The 19,625-nt window shown below is 40.1% G+C and overlaps 1 protein-coding gene across 2 annotated transcripts in view; it reads left to right on the forward strand.

Moving 5' to 3' along the window:
* The window catches only part of LRMDA (leucine rich melanocyte differentiation associated), a 1,127,556-nt gene that overhangs the window by 880,092 nt on the left and 227,839 nt on the right, over window positions 1–19,625 (forward strand). For both annotated transcript variants that reach the window (XM_023204865.2, XM_023204866.1), the window contains one exon: window positions 8,216–8,300. In XM_023204865.2, the coding sequence (XP_023060633.1) occupies window positions 8,216–8,300 (85 nt within the window). The remainder of the gene's footprint in view (window positions 1–8,215; window positions 8,301–19,625) is intronic.

Genomic DNA, 19,625 nt, shown 5'->3' on the forward strand with positions numbered 1-19,625 from the left:
AATGACCTGCCTGTAGAAAGGAGCTACACACTATGGGTCTTCTGAGAGCTATTGTGTTGCTCAGTGAAGCTCCTCTCTGTCTTGCTCACCCTCCAAGTTGTCCACGTGACTCATTCTTCCTGAATGGATGCAGGACAAGAACTCAAGATCCACCAATGGCGGGACTAAAAGAGCTGTAACACAAACAGGACTGAAACACGCGTCCCCGCCTGCCACCTTGCAGGTGATGAGGGGGGAGGAGCTGCAGCCCTTCAGGGAGCCCAGACCTAGGGGCTCTCCAAACCAGGGCTGTGACGCCCTCTTTAGGGCTCTGCAGTTCCTGGCGTCTCCAAGCTTCCAGGCACCACGGCATTCCCTGGTGCTCCTGGTGGAAGCTACTTGCAGGACGCCTGGTCTAGCTGAAGCCTCGCTTGGAGCCAGCGCCTGTACTGGCAGTTGGAGCTGCCTGCCTGCTGGTGCTGCGCAGCCAGCACACCTAGCTGTGCGCTGTGGCCGAAGCCCATGCTCACTCACACATTCCTTGCCACTCCATGCCTGGCTCACCCTTGGCAGATGTGAGATCTGGACCGGTAGTGCCAACCAAGCGCAGCCTGCTGGGCCAAGTGTGTGGAATGGGCCAAGTGTGTGGAATGAGCCCAGTGAGCCCAGGCAAAACTCAAGCAAAGGCACCACCGGCCACAGAGGTTTCTGACTAGAAAAGTGACACCCCAAGGATCCTGTGACACTTGTATTATAAGGCTATTGATAGGGTTAAATGAAACAGCGAGAGAAAATAAATTATAAAATGCCTGCATATAATTAATGCTCAATAAATGTGATGTATACACCCCCACATTACTTGGAGGTTATATTACATAATGATTATGTTCTATGTTTGAACATATGACACAAAGCAAATCTTCAGCAAGAATTAATTAGCAGCAAACTATTAATTTGTGTTCCATCATACTTCTTTGGATAAAGATATTTATTTGTAGATAGGATGTTCTGCCCTTATTAAAACTACCCGTGCTATTAGTAAATTCCTTCTCATTTGATAATCTTGTCTCAATGCTTTGAGAAGTTGTCCTGTTAGGTGCTGCAAGGCATTCACTGTCAAATTAGGACTGGCCCCTACAATCTTGATGTCCACAGTTCTGCAGAAGGGACAAGTATCCAGTGGACAGTGAAGCAGGGAAGAATAGAGTAATGGTCAGAAGAAGAGCATCATGAAAACCTGAGTGCTCCAATGCAGAGAGAATGTGGGGCTATGGAAACAGTTTGGGCTTTAGGAGTCAGGCTGACTTGGTTTCTAATCACACTCTAGACTTTAGAACTGGATAGCCTTGGACATGTTACTAATCTTTCCTAAGTCTCAGTTTTTTTCATTTTTCAAATGAGAGGAATATAGGACATATCTCATACATTGGATAACCATTAGCATTTACTATATATTCAAGAAATATTAGATCCTGTCACACACTTTGCCTCCTTTCTTTACCATCTCCTTCTTTTTCCTCAATTCGTATTTTTCCTCTCTCCTCTTTCTTCCTCTCTCCTCAATCTCTGATAGGACAGATTGAAAAATATTTAATGGACTAGGCATTATTTCATATCAGCAATTGTATATGAGTAGTGTTTCAATTTGTAAATATTGTAAATTATAAGAAGTAATGATACGTTAAATAAAGTTTACAACTCTAACCATCTTGATCATATTACTAGCAAAAATACTTATTTTTTGAGATGGAGTCTCGTTCTGTCCCCCAGGCTGGAGTGTAGTGGCACGATCTCAGCTCACTGCAACCTCCGCCTCCTGGGCTCAAACAATTCTCCTGCCTCAGCCTCCTGAGTAGCTGGGACTAGAGGCACATGCCACCACACCCGGCTAATTTTGTACTTTTAGTAGAGACAAGGTTTCACCATATTGGTCAGGCGGGTCTCAAACTCCTGACTTCAGGTGATCCACCTGCTTCAGCCTCCCAAAGTGCTGGGATTACAGATGTGAGCCACTGTGTCCAGCCCAAAAATCTTTTTGTCTTTGTATATTCTACCTATTCCAAATTTTATGTAGTTAAAAACCACAACCTATGTATTATTTTAATGTTTACTATGTTCACTTAATACTAGGTAATTAATATCTTTGCATCTTTCTCTTTCTTTGTACTTATGGTTGTATTAGGTTACCAAAAGACATTATGATCACTTCCATAACATCCAATATTTAGATGATTTTATTTTTTCTTCTGTTATATAAGTGTCTGATAAAAATGTTTTGGAACCACTGCTCTAGATGATTTGTAAGATCTTTAACAACTCTTACATTCTGTGATTGGAATAGTTATGTAATAGCCCATAAGATACCCAAGCCACAGGCCTTCCTTCCTTTTTTCCTTTCCTAGTTCTCCTCCTCCCTCCCTCCTTTTCTTTTTCCTTCCCTGCCTTTCATAAATATTTGTGAACTACTACTCTGGGCCAGATGCCACTGTGGGCACTGGCAGAACTGGGTCCCCTGTAGATCAGATAGAAACAAATGGGAAGCTCCGGCCCATTGCCTTCAAAAGTCTTTCTTATTCCAGAGAGGCTTTTGACACAATCCTCCTCTCCCCACCAGCCTCTGCTGTGACCAGCTTCTCAGTTGAATTACCCTTCAGCTCCCTCACTCAGCTTCATGGTCAGCTTTTGCACAGACTCTGACTTCTTCTCCATTGGGATCTTTTCTTGGTCTCTTGGTTCCAGACTCACCCTCATCCCTTCCTTGCCTTTTGTTTTCCTCCCAAGTTCTTGACTTCTTACTCTAGACAGGATATGGCTGTTCCTGCTTTCAAACCTGTCTATTATTCCCAACTTAATCTGTCTGTCAGTGACACCTTCTCCCTTGTTTTACTGAAAGGCATGGTAGCTTAATCTGTGAGAGGGGTGGGAAGCTTCAGCCTTCTACCTGGTTCTTTAGTTTCTCTAACTTAATCCTTCAGAAGATGGCAAGTCTTTATGTTCTGATTCTGGCAACTTGGCCTGCACTTTCATGTTGAATTACAATCACGGTATGTAGTTTTATCTTTGACTTTAAAACGTTTTACTCATTCAGTTATCATGCATTGACTTCTTCCTGTATTTCTGGCAGTATGTTGGGCACAAGGGTTAATTGTATAATTAATTTCGGAAAGTTCATATAGTTAACCTCTAAAGCTCTCTGTTAGTATGAATGAGAAATGGGTAAGGACGTAACTACTGTTACAGGGGTTTAGATGTCATAATCAAGATCAGGGACAACATTCTATGATAATCCAGAGTATGGGAGTGTGAGGGACACACTATGAGTTGATGGCTCTTTGTAACCAGTATTAATCAGAGTATGATTTTTTTTTTTATGACCCAGGAATGCAACCAACGTTCTCATTTTATTTTTCTTGGTATTCTTAGCACAGGGCTTGGCATATAGTAGGTGGTTATTAAATACTTGATAACTAAATGAGTGATGCTTTTTCTTATGAGAGAAAATAAATGTTTTTAGAAGAGTCAGCTTTATACCATGGTTTCAGGGAATGAATTGTGATGAAAAGTGAAGATTGCTTTTGCTTGAAAGAGGCTGACATATTTCCCAGACCCGGGATCACTTTCTGTGGTGTATGATTTAAGGGTGAGTGAGCATGCCAAAGCACTCCACTTGAGTTGAGTGATGGGGAATGAGTTGTGGAGCTGTGGTCTTAGATGGTATTTTGCGAAAAATAGTGGGAGATTTATGGCTATTAAACAACTTTGTAGCTGCCCCCTTCTTGTTTCGAAGTCTGCCAAATCTCTCCTTCTGTGGTCTGTATCAAGTTCTTTCAGTGTGTCCATGACATTCAGAAATATCCACCAGACTGCAGTTTTTCATTGAATGCACCCATTGGAAAGGGGCTTGAATTTTACGCATTTATCAGTTCCGGTAATCACTGAGTGAAATTCTCGCTTTGCAAGTCTGTTGTAGAATACACTGTACATGCATTGAATCTTTTCCAAGCAGGTTGCCAAAGTTCTACCTTCCTTCTTTCCGTTATGGATATTGCAGAGTGCAGTATATTAGTGGCTATTATCTTTATTGATGTGAGTTTTAAAAATTGTTGGTAACTCTTTGATTGTGAGCAGGAGAAGAATCAAGTAACCTTCAGAAGGCTTTGATGTATCTTCAGCAGAAGGACTTATAAGGCCAGAATGAGTGTTTCAAGCCTTGTGGGGAAGGGGATACATATTTACCATCATCTGCTTTTTTCTATTCTAGAGCTCACTCTCAGTAGCTCTAGAAGAAACAGAAATGGGATATTTCATCACAAAAAGCCAATCAGAGATGACATTCATCCATGTTGTACAAGTACTAGAGAATTGTTATAGGAATTTTTCTCTCATTATGGGTTCATGTCAATATAGGAGTACATGGATTAGAAAAGAAATAGGGCCTTTTGGTGTTTTTTAAAAAATTTCAGGCTTAAGTCTGAGAAATTTCCAAAATGTAGAAAAGTTTTAAAAATAATGAACACATGTAGGGATCATCCAGAATTTGTGGTTTCTAATATTTTGACATTTTTTAAAGTCTTCTTTAAATGAAAGAAAGAACATCATATATACAGCTGAAGTTCCCCTCACTCCACATCCCACTAGCCCCAGTCCTACTACACTGCCCCTTGGCAGAAGCAATCATTTTCATGAATTTAGTGTATATTTTTTATAATTTTTAGATGTTTCCATACATACATGAAATCAACAAACTTTATATTTCCATAAATATTATATTACATTTATCATCTTGCAACTTGAATTTTCACTCTGTATTACATTTTTAGACCTATTCTAAGTGAGATATAGAAATCAGGTTTGTTTCTCTTAAATACTAAATATTATTCGGTCTTATTGATATACAACATTATATTTATTTATTTTCCTCATTGACAGACATTTGAGTTAATTCCAGTTTCTTCTGTTATAAATAATGCTGCAATAAACATTGTTTTATGTCTCAATTTGCAGACTCATGTGAGATTTTCCATAGAGTATATATTTTAAGTGAAATTGCTGCATCAATTTTCAATTTTATTAGATATTGCTAAGTTACTCTTCAAAGCAGTCGAACCAATGTACATTCCCACTAGCAAGGAACGAGAGAATAACGGTTTCTTTTTCCTTTGTTCTCACTAGTACTTGCTATTGTGAGACTTAAAAGTTTGTCAATATGATGAGTGGAAAAATCGTATCTTGTTTTAATTTGCATTGCCCTTAGTCCTAGTAAATTTCAGCAACTTCTCTTATGTTCATTGACTGTTCAGGTTTTCTTATCTTTGAATTTCCAGACATTTCCTTTTGTCTATTTTTCTATAATATTTTTCTATTGACTTAAAGACATTCTTTTTTTTATTTGGATATTAATTATTTATTGTAGATATTGCAAATATTTCCTGACAGGAGAATTTAAAAAGTAAAATGTAAAACTATAATTCCTTGTCATAGGCATTTACAAAATATGGCAAGAGCCGGGTGTGGTGGCTCACGCCTGTAATCCCAGCACTTTTGGAGGCTGAGGCAGGTGGATCACCTGACGCCAGGAGTTGAAGACCAGCCTGGGCAACATGGTAAAACCCTGTCTCTACTAAAAATGCAAAAATTAGCTAGATGTGGTGGCACGTGCCTGTAATCCCAGCTACTCAGGAGGCTGAGGCATGAGAATTGCTTGAACCGGAGAGGCAGAGGTTGCAGTGAGTTGAGATTGTGCCTCTGCACTCCAACCTGGGCAACAGAGTGAGATTCTGTCCCAATAACAACAACAAATTTGCCAAGGATTCAAATATTTGAGAGTCTTTATAATCTTCAAGATTCAGATTTACTCAGATTTGCTTATTCTCATTTTAGGCATATCTTCTTAATCCAGGCAAAAGAAAACATTATTTAAATTTTACATTACTGCATACTCAGTATACAATGGGTATACTCCCTCAGTTTCAAGGCAAGTTCTTTATTCTTTGGCACATACGGTATAAATTTAAGGCATTTTCTTGCCTACTTCTTTCATATGATAATTGTGTCTTTCTGAATTATGCTTCTAATCCTAAGGTTCAGTGAACATCACTGTTGAAAGGATCACATGGGCTTCATTTTGAAAAAAGCCAAGTCAAAGAGCTGATGGTTGGAACGCTGATTTGTAGTTGTTTTCCGAAACATCCAGCCATAGAAGTCCCACCAAAAGGCATAGTTTGCAAAATCATTCTTTCCTGGATTATTTTCCATGATGTGAGTTTATCAATGGACACTGAACAGGAAAGTAATTAAGTGCTGGTCATAGAATGATGACTGCAAAACAACAGAAGCCACACCATTTTTTTGCTGTACCTAAAATACGAAACAAAACTAAATATCTCTTTTACGCTTGGTTACAGAATTCTAATGTGTAGCACAGTCAGAGGTGTTTCCGAAAAGGTGGTATTTGTTCCAGTAATTGTAGAAAAAAGCTGTCATCAAATTGTCAGCAGCCAAAATCGAGATTAAAAGTTCTAAGAAATATCACAACACAACAAACTAAAACTCATATTGGATTTTTGGGTCTTTTTTTAAAGTGATGAGATGGAGCAGAAATATTGACAGCTATGGCTTCCTATGGAGGAAGTATGATAGAGCTAGGGAGGATGACCCCTGTACCCTCACCCCATATATCTTGCCTCAAGCATTAAATAGATGTCATATTTAGGATACTATCATCATGGTTCATTCATCATGTAGAAATTACAGGAGACCTTGAATACCCAATAGAGAGATACTTGGTGACTGTAGTATTTGATTTTTAATCTAATTTTGGGCTCCACATTCTTGTAGTGTGCTAAAAAGTGGAAAAGTCTTTCCTACTTTAAAACATGTTTTTCTTGATGACTAAGCCTTTATTTCTGTGGACCCAATAGTCTTGGATCCAACTTGAAACACCATGTATTTGCCTTGGAGCTGGAGTGAAGAAGTGCTATCTGAAAACTATTTTCTACCTAGGGACAGAGCTTCTGATTTTGCTGCACTCACACTCTTCCTGTAAGTCTCCACTGAAAGCCGCTTAGTCAAACGTCTCAAATGTCAGAAATGAAATTTAAAGGGTTTTTCTAGCAAGTAGGTCTAATCTCCTACTTAGTTTTGATTCCTATAATATAGGTAATCTCTTTGGAGAAAAGGCCTACTTTTAGGAGGGCAAATATATCCCATAGAATGTATTTCCTACTCCGGAAAGAAAAATGTAGCATTAATGAAATTTACTTTTTCACGAAGCTTGGAAAGATTGTAAGCTTCAGATTTTGATCCTAGCAGATGTTCTTTTTGGGATATTAAAAAAAAAAAAAAAAAAGCTGCATTTGATTTAGGAATCTCAGTTAAGAGTTACAGTGGTAATAATGTTTCTTGCTATTAGCAACCACACTGTGAGTGTGGCATACTGGCCATTGGTTCTGAGTGATAGCTGACCCCAAGCTGAAGTACTTTCTTTTGGCTTTAGCTCACAAGGATGTTGGGTTCTGAAAAGAGAGCCTTAGCAGCTTGGGCCATCTCGGACACCATTCTATGGTTAAAGAGTTGTCTGCATACAGTGAAAAAGCATCATCCTAGATGTATCTTATGTTATTTTCTTTTAGGCCTTGGAGTGACACATTTGTTGATAAGCACTACATCCCAAATCCAAATTTCAGACGTATTTCTCATTGCTGTTGTTAAACTGAGCCAGAATCCCTAGTGCACAACACAAGACAGTTTATGTCCTTTCCTATAGTGACTTCATTCTGCTGAGTCTTTCATGCCACTGGGCTCATGGAAGTCAGCCCTGGTTTTCCCCATTTATCCCTAGGGGCAGAACTTAACCTCTTCACTAGTATCCAAAGAAATCTGCTTATAGCCAGCCTTTACTTTGTGGGAATTACTGGATGAAGGCCTGATGGAAATCTAAGCCTTTAACTTTTCCTGTCTTCTGCCTCTCTCTTTCTCCTCCTCCCTCTCCTTTCATTTCAGCACATAAACTGCCCCCTTTTCTTAGAGCTATTCCATATGTACTGAGGCCCCTCAAAGCTTTGGATCTTACCCAACACTTACCAGAATATTATCTCAACAAAAACAACTCTTGCTTCCTAAGAAATATCTTGGTGAATAATTTTCTCCAAGCTTACATCCCAAGGAGACAAGTCTAGGTAAATGAGGAGTTTGGTATTTGGTGTTGCTTCATGTTGACTTTGTTTATGTCACACAGGCTTCCAGTGAGGACGTTGCCGGCTCCCCGGAGCTCCACTACACGCCCTTGCCTTCTGCTTCCAGGGAACTCACCAGTCACCAAGGTTGGAACTCAGCTTTTTATTGCTCTCAGTGGGTGCAGGGAGGGACACTTGGCTGTGCAGAGCTCTGGCTCATTACTGCTGCCTCGGCACTTTAGAAAGAACACAGTGCTTTTTAAGTCCTTGATGAGAAAACCATACCTGTCACACATAGTGATTTTAACCTGTATTAAACAGAATTTAGTGGCATTCTACTCAGGAGGCAAATAAATCTACGGTATAATATAATTTTGTGATTTTTTTCTTTAAATAAAGAGATTAGAGTACTTAAAAATTATCAAGGAGATGTTAACTCCAGTATTAGTGATGGAGAGAAATTGGGAAACTCACTAACATTTATAAAAGTATCATTGTTTGAGAATATAACAACATCTGTAATTTCAAAATGAATGAACTCTACATTATAACTAAAAGGAATTCCAATTTGCCTGGCAACATTGAGAGAAGCCATGTGCAGTTTTTGCTGAATTCCCTTATTCTCAAAACGTTAATTTGGTTTGCTCAGTTTTACCAAAGCCTTGCATGTCTGTTGCCATCTCTAGAGTCTTCAACTTCAAAAGCAGACAGAACACTGACATGAAATATTTGAAAATGTCTTATCCCTAAGCTGGCTGTTTTAAATATTGTTTCCCCAAGAAGGAAATTCCACTTGTACATGTAAAGAGGAAAGTGAACAGGGACTATTCCAGCATTGTCATCCCAGCAGCATTGCAGGATGAGCAGGTGGAAGAACAGACTGTGTAGATGCTCAGAAAGTAGTGAACCTGACCCTCCGAGTCACCATCTGGGCTCTGGGCAAATGGGATACTTGTATTCTGCAGGAAACGAAGAAAAGAGTAGTGCAGGATTTCCAATGTCTGTGCCATGGACCTGTGTTGCCTTTTTGGTGTCTGGGCATCAATAGAACTTTTCTACGTTTAAATATACTTTAGTTAATTTTGTGAAAAATCAATTTTGCTCAAAGTTGGGGGAATAAGCTGCTGCCAACCTGCTGTGTTTTGAGGGGTCTGAACAGGTCTCTTTCACTGAATATCCTTTTGAAGGTCTTAAGCATACATCCCTTTCGAGACTGTTTTTGGGGGAATTTCCCTAAAATGTGGTGACATCTAGATGGAGCAAAAAATTAACTCTTAAATTAGCCTCATATCCTCATGTGTTTATTTATTGGTTTCTTATATTTGAATAAGGGTATTTTTACTTTAGAGTCTATTGAATAAGTTGCATAGAAACTGAAGTCTCAGAAACCTCCCAGCCACTTGTAAAGTTTATCTGGCCATGAAATTGAGATTTCACAATGGGGAGATATGATCAGATAGATGATAATCATTAGGAATAGGGCAAATATCATCTGTAATTTTTAACAGTAATATAAAGAATCTGAGACTTGAAGGAAGGAAATATAACACAATATAGTTTTAAGATATTTGGAATAATATTTGGAATATGGAAAAGTGCCTAAAGTTGTTAGAGTTCAAGTAAGTGCTCTTGGATGACATTAGGGCCTAACATCAATGAGAGAAATGTAAAGACATTTTTTAAAGGGAGCCAACACAGACATCTCAATTTTACTGAAGAAAATCCCTACACATTTAACACATTGGTTTCCTGATCAGTGCTGACTTGGTTGTTGATAAAAGCAAGTCCGCATCATCAAATGATCTTTGGGCTGATGGCCATAAGGAGACCAATAAAGAGAAGACCAAGGAAGTTCATTAAAGCTGGATTATTGAACTGATCTGTGCAGGAGAAAGGTGAGACTAATATATTTCAGCTTGGCATAAACCAATTTGGCTTGAACCAACTTAGCTTTCCCCAAATGAGAAAGCCATTATTTTTTGGCACTAAAATGAAACCACTTAATACTACCTCGTTTTTTTTTTTTTTAATATTTAAGATATTTTTTTCAAGTTTCTGATCATGTAAATCACGAAACTATTTGAATGTCATTTGTTAATACCTTCATGCAAACAGCTTACAAACGTTTATGCAGAAGGGGGCCTTTCATGGTGTGAGGACAAATTACATCAATTCTTTCTCAAGTGAAATTCTCCATGATGTCTGAAACTTTTGTCTATACAGTCCTCACTGGAAGTTCTATTTGCAAATAATTTTTTATTCATCCAGTTCCCAATCTCTTTTCCTTCCGCACCAACAACTACAAAAACTGGCGGGCAGTAGTTCATGTGCAAATTGCTATTTTTCTGTACATGCCATTTTCCCTTTACTTGTCCTTTTGTGTAACTTCCAATGTCGAGTATGATAGGCCCAAGATTCATGTCCTAAAAACTGTAGATTCAAATGCAAAGGAAGTCCGGTCTTAGAATAATGATCAGGAGACCTGGGACTCAATTCTTCCATCTGTTACTTGTAGATAATCCATATATCACAGGGATAGTAACATGTCGTACTTTGCTTCCTACATGAAACTTTTACTGATCTGAGTTATATTGATTTTCTTCTTTCTATAGGTATGTCTGATATTTGTTTCTATCTTCCAGGTGCAATTGTTCATATTCTACTTTGTATGATAAAGGTCAGGTTCTGTGTGTCTTAAACTCCTTATAAATGAAAACTTCCTGAGAGGTAGCAGTAAGTCCAAATCATCTTTTTCTTTTTTTTGAGATGGAGCCTCACCCTGTTACCCAGGCTGGAGTGCAACGGCACAGCCTTAGCTCACTGCAACCTGCCTCCCGGGTTCAAGTATTCTCCTGTCTCAGCCTCCTGAGTAGCTGGGATTACAGGCACGCACCACCACACCTGGCTAATTTTTTGTATCTTTAGTAGAGACAGGGTTTCACCGTGTTGACCAGGGTGGTCTCAAACTCCTGACTTCATGATTCACCTGTCTCGGGCTCCCAAAGTGCTGGGACTACAGGCATGAGCCACTGCACCCAGCCTCAGCTTCTCTTTGATATCACTGACACTGCCCCTTCTTCAGGTATCAGCTTACATATCACAGCTCCAAAGGAAACTCCCCTGATCCCCCCTACACACTTATATTAGGCCAGTGTTCCCTATTTAGGGACTATCTTCCTAGATAGGCCATAAGCTGTTGGAAAGAGTGGTTGTGATTGCATATGTTCACCACTTTATCTGCAATGCCTGGCACAGGGCCTCCTACCTAAATGGAGCTCCATATATATTTGTTCAGTAAAGACTGAATACTAGAAACCCAGGGGAAGCGTGAGTATCTTAGTCACCTCTGCAAGGTAACTTGATTGCATGTGAGAAAAGAGACCCTGCCTCCTTTGGGGGTGAACACACTAAAGGGAAAGGTCTAGCTGTGTGGACCTCAGACCTCAATTCTGTTGCTTTCATAAACCCAAACCATCAGGGATGGGTGTCATATGTGTTGATTCATTACCAGAGAGCATTTAGTCACAAAGCCTAACTTCTAAATAGTTGATTATTTTAATGTTGTAGTTTTCAAGCATTGGTGGTTTGATGGTAGGGAAGGGAATAGGATGAATTGAAGTAACTGATGGAATTATTTTGCTGGAACAGAAACTCTCAAGGAAGGGGTCAGACTCTCAGTAAGGTAAAGATTGTGGTACACACATGGATTTAGAAGGGTCCACCTGAATTCTCTCTGAGAATGCTGCCCTGGGTTGGAGCATATCTTTGGAATGAGGAGGACACGGGGATATGTCAGTAATCTCAGTTGTTTCCTAGTGGCAATCTACACATTGTGTCCTGGGCTGTGTCTAGGTTATGAGGAGTGCTAAAATATCTGTTGGAGAAATGTCCCTTTAAATATATTATGAGTACAGGACATGCCCTAGCATGCCAGGTATTGCCGTTCTTTACCCGGTAGCTCTTAGAAGTAGAATTCACATTTGTACAGGGCGTTGTATCTTTTGGGGAAAACATTTCCATTTAGAATGTAAACTATATCATCCTCAAGAAAACCCTGTAAAGTGGGGAGGGCAAATATTATTCCCATTTAACAGAGGGAGACATCAAGAATTGCTGGGGATGATGGAGCAACTCAACAACAGGCAAGGGAAACAAAATCAAAGCCCTGTGCCCTTAATTCTCAGGTCACCCCTGACCTTTGTCCTTTACCCAGTGCATATGAAGCAAATGTAGGTAGGACTAACTGTGGCCTTGAGCTGGAAGGAAGAGGAGAAAAAGTACACGGAGAGGCATGGCCTAGAAATGTTCACCATTGCCATGCATTTCCAAAGCCTGTGCTAAGGTGCTAGGAGATACTTGCCTGCCTCTGTCAAAGAATTGCATTACTCCTGCCCCGCCATTCTTTATTTTTAAATTACAGAACAATAAAATCAGGAGTGGAGAAGGTTTGAAAAAAAAAGGGACAATGTTCCATGTCAGTCTGGATTCAGACGGGGAAAATAGAAGGCACTCTATGTATTCCAGTAATGAAGAGTTTTCATGGAAGGAATTAGAGGTGCTCCACCACCCAGTCTCAACCTCAGCACTGAACCAGTGATTCTCAGGAGCTTGCTGGAAAGTTGCTGTGGATCACAGGAACACCTAGGCATCTCTCACTGACTTTCTTTATCTGAAGCACCTGTGCGGGAATTCTCACATTCACCTGGAGACTGTTTCAGTCATTGCCATTATCCATGCGCTACCCTGCTCCTCCTTCTCTCTAGATTTCCAAATCATACTCCAGCATCTCTCTTTGGCCAACTCTCACCTAGGCTGATTTGCTGAAGGTGATTCTGAGATATACAGTTTTCAGTTCTCCCTTGAAGCTACAGAGAAAACCTTAGAAGAAAGCAGATGGTGGTAATGCTAAAACAGATAATCCAGCACATCTACCACAACCCCACCTTGCCAATAGCTGTCACGTGGAGGAGCTCATTTCAACTTGTCTGCATACACATTTTGCAAGATAATTGCAAGCCTAGTGAATGCCCCCAAATTATTTATTTCCTGATGCTTATACTATAGTCTTGAAGGTATGCCATAGTTAGCTTGCTATATTAAACATTGGACTTGAAATGTATAAAAGAAAGAAAGCAAAAAAAAAAAAAAAAAAAAAAAATGAAGAGGAAATTTGCTGTGAAACTTGCTTAGAGATAACCTTTCTACTTTGACTATTGTTGGCAATCTTGCCATTATTTTTATTGACACAGTTGTTAGGTACTCATCTTCCTCTCCAACCAGGGGCTTAGTCTATTTGTGTTTGAAATTGGTTGCTGGGACTGTCACAAAGTAATTTATACAGCAACTTATCATAATTAGTTATCATTTGCAGTTTCCCTAATGTGAGTTGCATTTTATGCTTAGCAATTGATTTTTCTGTATATCTCCATGAAGCAGCTCAATGTATGCCATCCAAAAAAGAAGAAAAAGACCAAAAGAAAAACTGTGGTTTTTTATATTATTTAAAACATTTTTAGCCTGAGATATCATAAAATACGTTTCCACAGGAGCCATAAATACAGAGTGTTTTGCTTCAACTCATTAAATCAGCCAGAGTGAAGGTGAACAAAAGGAAATTTAAATGTCTGTATGTGAAGAGGTAGCAATGTAGAAAAGATATTTGGGATGGGGAGATGTTGGCCAGAAAAACTTCATGCCAACAAGCATTATGCTTTCAGGAGGGCTCAAAAGGAAGTTACTTGATGACTAAACTATTGCTCACAATTTGTTTTGGGCTTTTATAGGATTTAGAGGTGCAGGGACAGAATGATGTGATACTTTTCCTTATCCATTATAAGGGTCACAGCCTATAACAAAAGATAGGTTAACAAGAGAAGAGGATAAGAAATTTACTTAATCAAAATTTTCTGAGACAGGGGGGCCTTCAGAAATGAAAGGGAAAACTATTTTTATGCTTATGTTAATGAAGAATGGACAGCTGTGTAGAAACATGATTAGACAAATGGTATGATCTAATGGTAATAAATTGAAGGGAAACCCAGCAAGCCCTATCTGTTCAGATTCTTCTTAACCTCTCTATGTAGCATTCCTTCCCCTGGTTATAGCACAGGACCCTCTGAAATGAGAGTCTTCAAAGGAGAAGAGAGAGTGTGACCTTTTTAGGTTTCATGGCTGGCTTTAAGGGACAGGATTCTAGTTTCGATGACCCCACTTAGGGAAAAGGAATTCTGGTTGCTATAACTCACTGCAGGGGAGAGACAGAGGGATGAAGGAGCAGGTAAGAGAAGGCCAGAGAGACCTTGCTTTTGAGGCCCTTCCAGTGTCTTTTGTTTCAAAGCACTCAGCACGTCAAGGTGCCACAATTTGGGGTATTGTGTTCTGAGCCCTGTCAGAGGCAGTATGTTTCTTTTAGCAACTTTTAGTTTTTCATTTTTAGATTTCTACTCTCTTGTCATGTCAGTCACAGGGAATGTGAAAGTTCAGTATGTCTGATCATTATAAACAAAACCTACAGAAAACAATAGCAAAGACTCAGGAAAATAGATGCATTTATTTAGGCCAGCTTAATAGCTCAGCATCAAGGAATCTTTTGCCTACTGCCTCTTGGTTCTCACTGACCATTTAAAAAGATGGGGCCGGATGCAGTGGCTCACGCCTGTAATCCCAGCACTTTGGGAGGCTGATGCAGGTGGATCACTTGAGGTCAGGAGTTCGAGACCAGCCTGGCCAACAGTTTGAGACCAGATGGGCCAACTGGCCCGTCTCTACTAAAAATACAAAAATTAGTTGGGTGCAGTGGCAGGCACCTGTAATCCTAGCTACTTGGGAGGCTGAGACAGGAGAATTGCTTGAATCCAAGAGGCGGAGGTTGCAGTGAGCAGAGATCACGCCACTGCACTCCAGCCTGGGTGACCGAGTGAGACTCCGTCTCAAACAAAACAAACTAACAAAAAGATGGGATGAACAATCTGATGGTTCTGGTTACTTTGCCAGGTAGGTCTCACCTAAGGTCAGATCCTATTACTAAGATAACCTGCTTATATATTGCCTTCTGCCTTCCAGAATATTTTGATTAGTCTTTCAAGAGAGCTAAGCATCAAATAATTTCTCCAAAAATTGTCACTGACTCATTGAAAGTTCATAGAAGCACGACAGATCCAAATTTCCCCCATGAATAATGTATTGAAAAGTCGCAAAAGGAAAGAGAGAGAAAAGAAAAAAGAAAAAAAAACCTCCTTAGAGACAAAGACATGTTTTTGTTCAGGGGTCCTGTCAAATAAGAGTATGGCCTTGGCTTATATCTTCTAGACTTCTTGCCACCACTGTGCCTTGACTGTGTGGGGGAAGAGTGTGTTGGTTCCTCGTGCAGAACTATTATTAGCATTTGCTAATTATGTAAAATGATTTCCTCTGATGACATTTTCAACAGAACCCATTACTTTAGTTTTCTTTCCTTCATAATGCTTTTATGGGCTTATAATCTTGTGGAATTCTCAGATGCTGAGAGATGCTAAAGTTTCCTTTATTTAATCGAGGTGACTAGTAATTTGACAGTAGTGGTTGACAGGTTTATTTTATCTGCGTGGCAGTAGGAGTCTATTTTCAGTGGGTGCACTCTGTTCCAAAGTAAAAGGACTTTACTAAGTGCTGAATAAATTGTACTTTCCTTTGATTCTAGACCTTGCTGAAGTGGTTTAAAAACTCTGGTCTGGGTCATCAAATTCATCTCCCTGCTACTTTGCAGGGTCAATAGCTTCACTCTGTACAGAGCTGGGTTGGGTGGATTGGAATGGAGGATAGTGTAGATTAAAACTTCCGCACATATATAGATAGATGTGCATGTGTGCACTCGCTGTCTGCGAGGGTGGCAGTGATGGAAGAGCAAGCCAAGTGGAATCTGAAGATGGATGAATCTGTTAGACTATTACCAAGACTGGCATGGAGTTTAGCCAGGAACTTTAAGCAACCTCCTTTAAACATTTGAAATCCATAGGGGTCCATTTCCTCTCCTTTTTCTCCAAGGATGATTTTTCATTTGCAGTCTCCGAGATTGCTTTATTTCTATTCTTTGGACAGAATTGTGATATTCTCATAGACACAGAAGGGCTACGAATCTGGTTTTTCTTTCCCAGAAGCAAAGCAAGGAGGGAAAAATGTATTTCAGTTTTCCCCTGCCCCTCAAATAGTAGCAAACCCTACTTCTGTAAAATGAGAGGTCAGAAAGACAACTCTTCCCCCAACAGACAGTCCCAATAAAAAATGATAGTAAAAACATGCTGACTTTATCTTAAAAAATGGAAGCTTAGAATGTACAGGGTGGAAGGTTCTAAATGTGCTTGTGTTTTAGAGTCCTTATGTTTCTTGCCCATTTTTATGAGGAAAGAAGTATGATATGGTCAGTAAGACAAAGATTGCTATGAGCACAGTCATTCAAGAATCTCCCCAACATGTCTTTATTTAGTACCTACTGTGTACTGAGTGTATTGTTAGGATTTGTGGAGAATTCATAAATAGAAAATATTATCTCTATCTTCCAGGAATTTATGGTTTGATTGAGAAGATCCTAAAAATGAAGTAACACCAACCAAACAAGATATTATATGTTATATAAATAAGGGCTCTATTAGTTGGTAAAAGCTGCAGGTGCTCTCAATGTTTAGAAAAGATAGGGCACGGTGTAGGTGAGACTCCTCAGGCATGGCTCTTTGGAGGATGTTGGCATTGAGCTTTGAAGAACATGTTAAGTGGGGAGCAAAAGAACAGCATTCCAGAAAGGTAAATGGGTAAAGATAAAGCACAAGGGCAAGAACAGGTAGAACTGATCAGAGAAAGGGACTCTGTTTTGAAAAGGTCAGAAATAAGGTTTCTTATGTAGGATAGGTCCACATTATGGCAGGTCTCGGACAGACAGAAGAGTTTATATTTGATTCAAAACCACGCTGTAGGATTATTAATCTGCAAGTAGTATGCAGGGGTAGCTGGAAAGGAGGGAGCCTGGACTCAAGGAGGCCATGGGGGGATGGGATTGGAGAGGGATCATTTCAGTCTTAGAAGCCTTAGATTTCCAGATAACCAGGTTCTGTGCCCATAGACTGTGATGCCTCCAAAGAGCAGGTTTCTAGCAAAGGTAATTTAGAAAACAACTTGGTAACAGATGGGGAAGACAGCTGGGGCCAGGATAGATACTGCCAGGAGAGCAGGAGTGGGGGCCATGCACAGGGAACCTTATGGCCACTATGGAGTTGTTGTATGAGGTTGCTGATGGTTTGGTCACGAGGACTCAGGCATCAGAGAAACTGGACAGTCAATGTTTTTCCTCCACATGTTATTCAGAATATTTCTGATGTTGGCTTTTGAAACTACAGCATAGGGCCCAGGATAATGTTGCAATAATCCAGCATTTGATGATCAAGGCCTGGAGTGGCTGGCTGGCTGGCTAGGGGTACAAAGAATAAAGGAAGGAGTATGGGAAACATTCTGTTGCAAACACAATAGACCGAATACTGATTATATTTCAGGGTAGAGAGAAACAGAGGACCAGAAAGCTGTAAGGAAGCCAGCATGGTGTGTGGGAGGCTGTGGTCTCTGCCTGTTGCCCCTCTCTTGGTTCATCCCCGTTGCAGGATTCTCTTCCACCATTCATGCATGAACTCTAATCTGGCCTGTTAAATGAAAGACTGGTGGAGTTAATGTAGTGGAGCTTGTGGCAGCAGGAACAAACGTACAAAAAGCAGGCAGAGCAGCCACAAACATTTGTTCTCATTCTAGTCTTTGGCTTAAAGGTGAGCTTCATTCTCTTAAAAACTAATAAGTACCCAGGGTGTTTTATTTCTGAATCTTGGGCTTCTGGAAGGAGAGTGATTTGAAGCCAATGCTTTTGGTCTAAATTGTTCTGCCGTGACGTCGGGCCGGTATTAACTTCCTAGTCCCAGTTCTTCTGACTCTTTTTATTTCCCTGTCTCTTATAGAAAACTTTACCCTGCCCCAGGTTTTTCCTCATGTAGTGATTTTACAACCTTTTTTGGAACAAATAAACAAACATCTGGAATCATGTGGTACATTTAATTAAAAAGTTTGCATTTGGCCAGAAATGGTAAAATCATGAAAAATGGCCTGTCGGTGAGCTCAAGAAGGCCAAATGATGACGTTGTTGGCTGCAAACGGACTGAAATTGAGGGAAGTGAACACCTGCTCAGCTCGGCCTGCTGTCCTCTAACTTCCTCCTCCAGCCATTAATATTTACTGCAGTTTCTTTATCCATTCTAATGAAATTTTTTGGTTGAGGCTGGTCTGAGGAGAGGGCTGTTACTTTTCCAATAACTTTGGATTTGTTGCGATGTGTGTACTTTATAAAGGGTGTGGTATTGGGCTTTTTGGGCTTTTAATTTCCCTTGCTCAGAATTCCATATGCTTCAGGTCACCTCAGGGGCCTGTTTCTGTTTCTTCAATCAGTCCCTCAGCCATGGTTTTCTTGAGAGCCCCTACCAAGGGCATGTAGGAGATGCAAAAGAAGCTGTGGGCTCTGCCTTCAGAAATCCTACAGTCTAATTGGAGACAAGGTCCTACGCAGACAAAGCAGAGGCCAAGCTAGAAGGGAGGGATCTCCGACGATAGAAAGATTGGGAGGTGGCCTTGGATGAAGGTGAGAACTGAGTTGAAAGAACTTTCCCTGAGTGAGTTCCAAGTGTGAAAGGATTTAGGGAGAGACCAAGTTGTGGAATTCTTGTCTAGTTTCTGGTCATAATCTAGGTGAAAGTAGGGGGTGGATACATTTAAAGCAAGAATTAGATATGATTATTCTACATTTCTGATTAGCTTCTCCTTTGCAAGACATAGCTAGGGTGAAGTAAAATTTAAGTTTTGTTTGCAAATTAGGATAAAATGTTAAGATGATCTGGCTTTGCAGAGTGTAGCGCTCTCATATGTCTCCCACATGAAGATTTATACCGAGGATGAGATTATTCTTAGGACAAAGTGAGGTTTTTCTTGTTGCACAGAATACAAGGAAAGTGGCCAGGGGCTGCAAATAGAGTGAGCACCGTTTAGGTTAGATCCAAGGGAAGTGTGAACCCATAGATATCTGAGACATGTCTCACAATAAATTTAGAAAGTTTATTTTGCCAAGATTTAAGGATGCACCTGTGACACAGCCTCAGGAGGTCCTAGTGGCATGTGCCCAAGGTGGTCTGGGCACGGCATGGTTTTGTATGTTTTAGGAAGACATGAGACATCAATCAAATACATTTAAGATGTACATTGGTTCGGTCCAGAAAGGCAGACAACTTTAAGTGGGGGGAGCTTCCAGGTTATAGGTAGATTTAAAATTTTTCTGATGGGCAATCAGTTGAAAGAGTTATCAATAGAAAGGAATATCTGGGTGATATAAGAGGTTGTAGAAACCAAGGCATAATCACGCAGATGAAGCCTACAGGTAGCAGGCTTCAGAGAGAATAGATTGTAAATATTTCTTAT

Source organism: Piliocolobus tephrosceles, chromosome 9 (assembly GCF_002776525.5).
Source record: "Piliocolobus tephrosceles isolate RC106 chromosome 9, ASM277652v3, whole genome shotgun sequence".
In the NCBI taxonomy this organism is placed as follows: Eukaryota; Metazoa; Chordata; class Mammalia; order Primates; family Cercopithecidae; genus Piliocolobus; species Piliocolobus tephrosceles.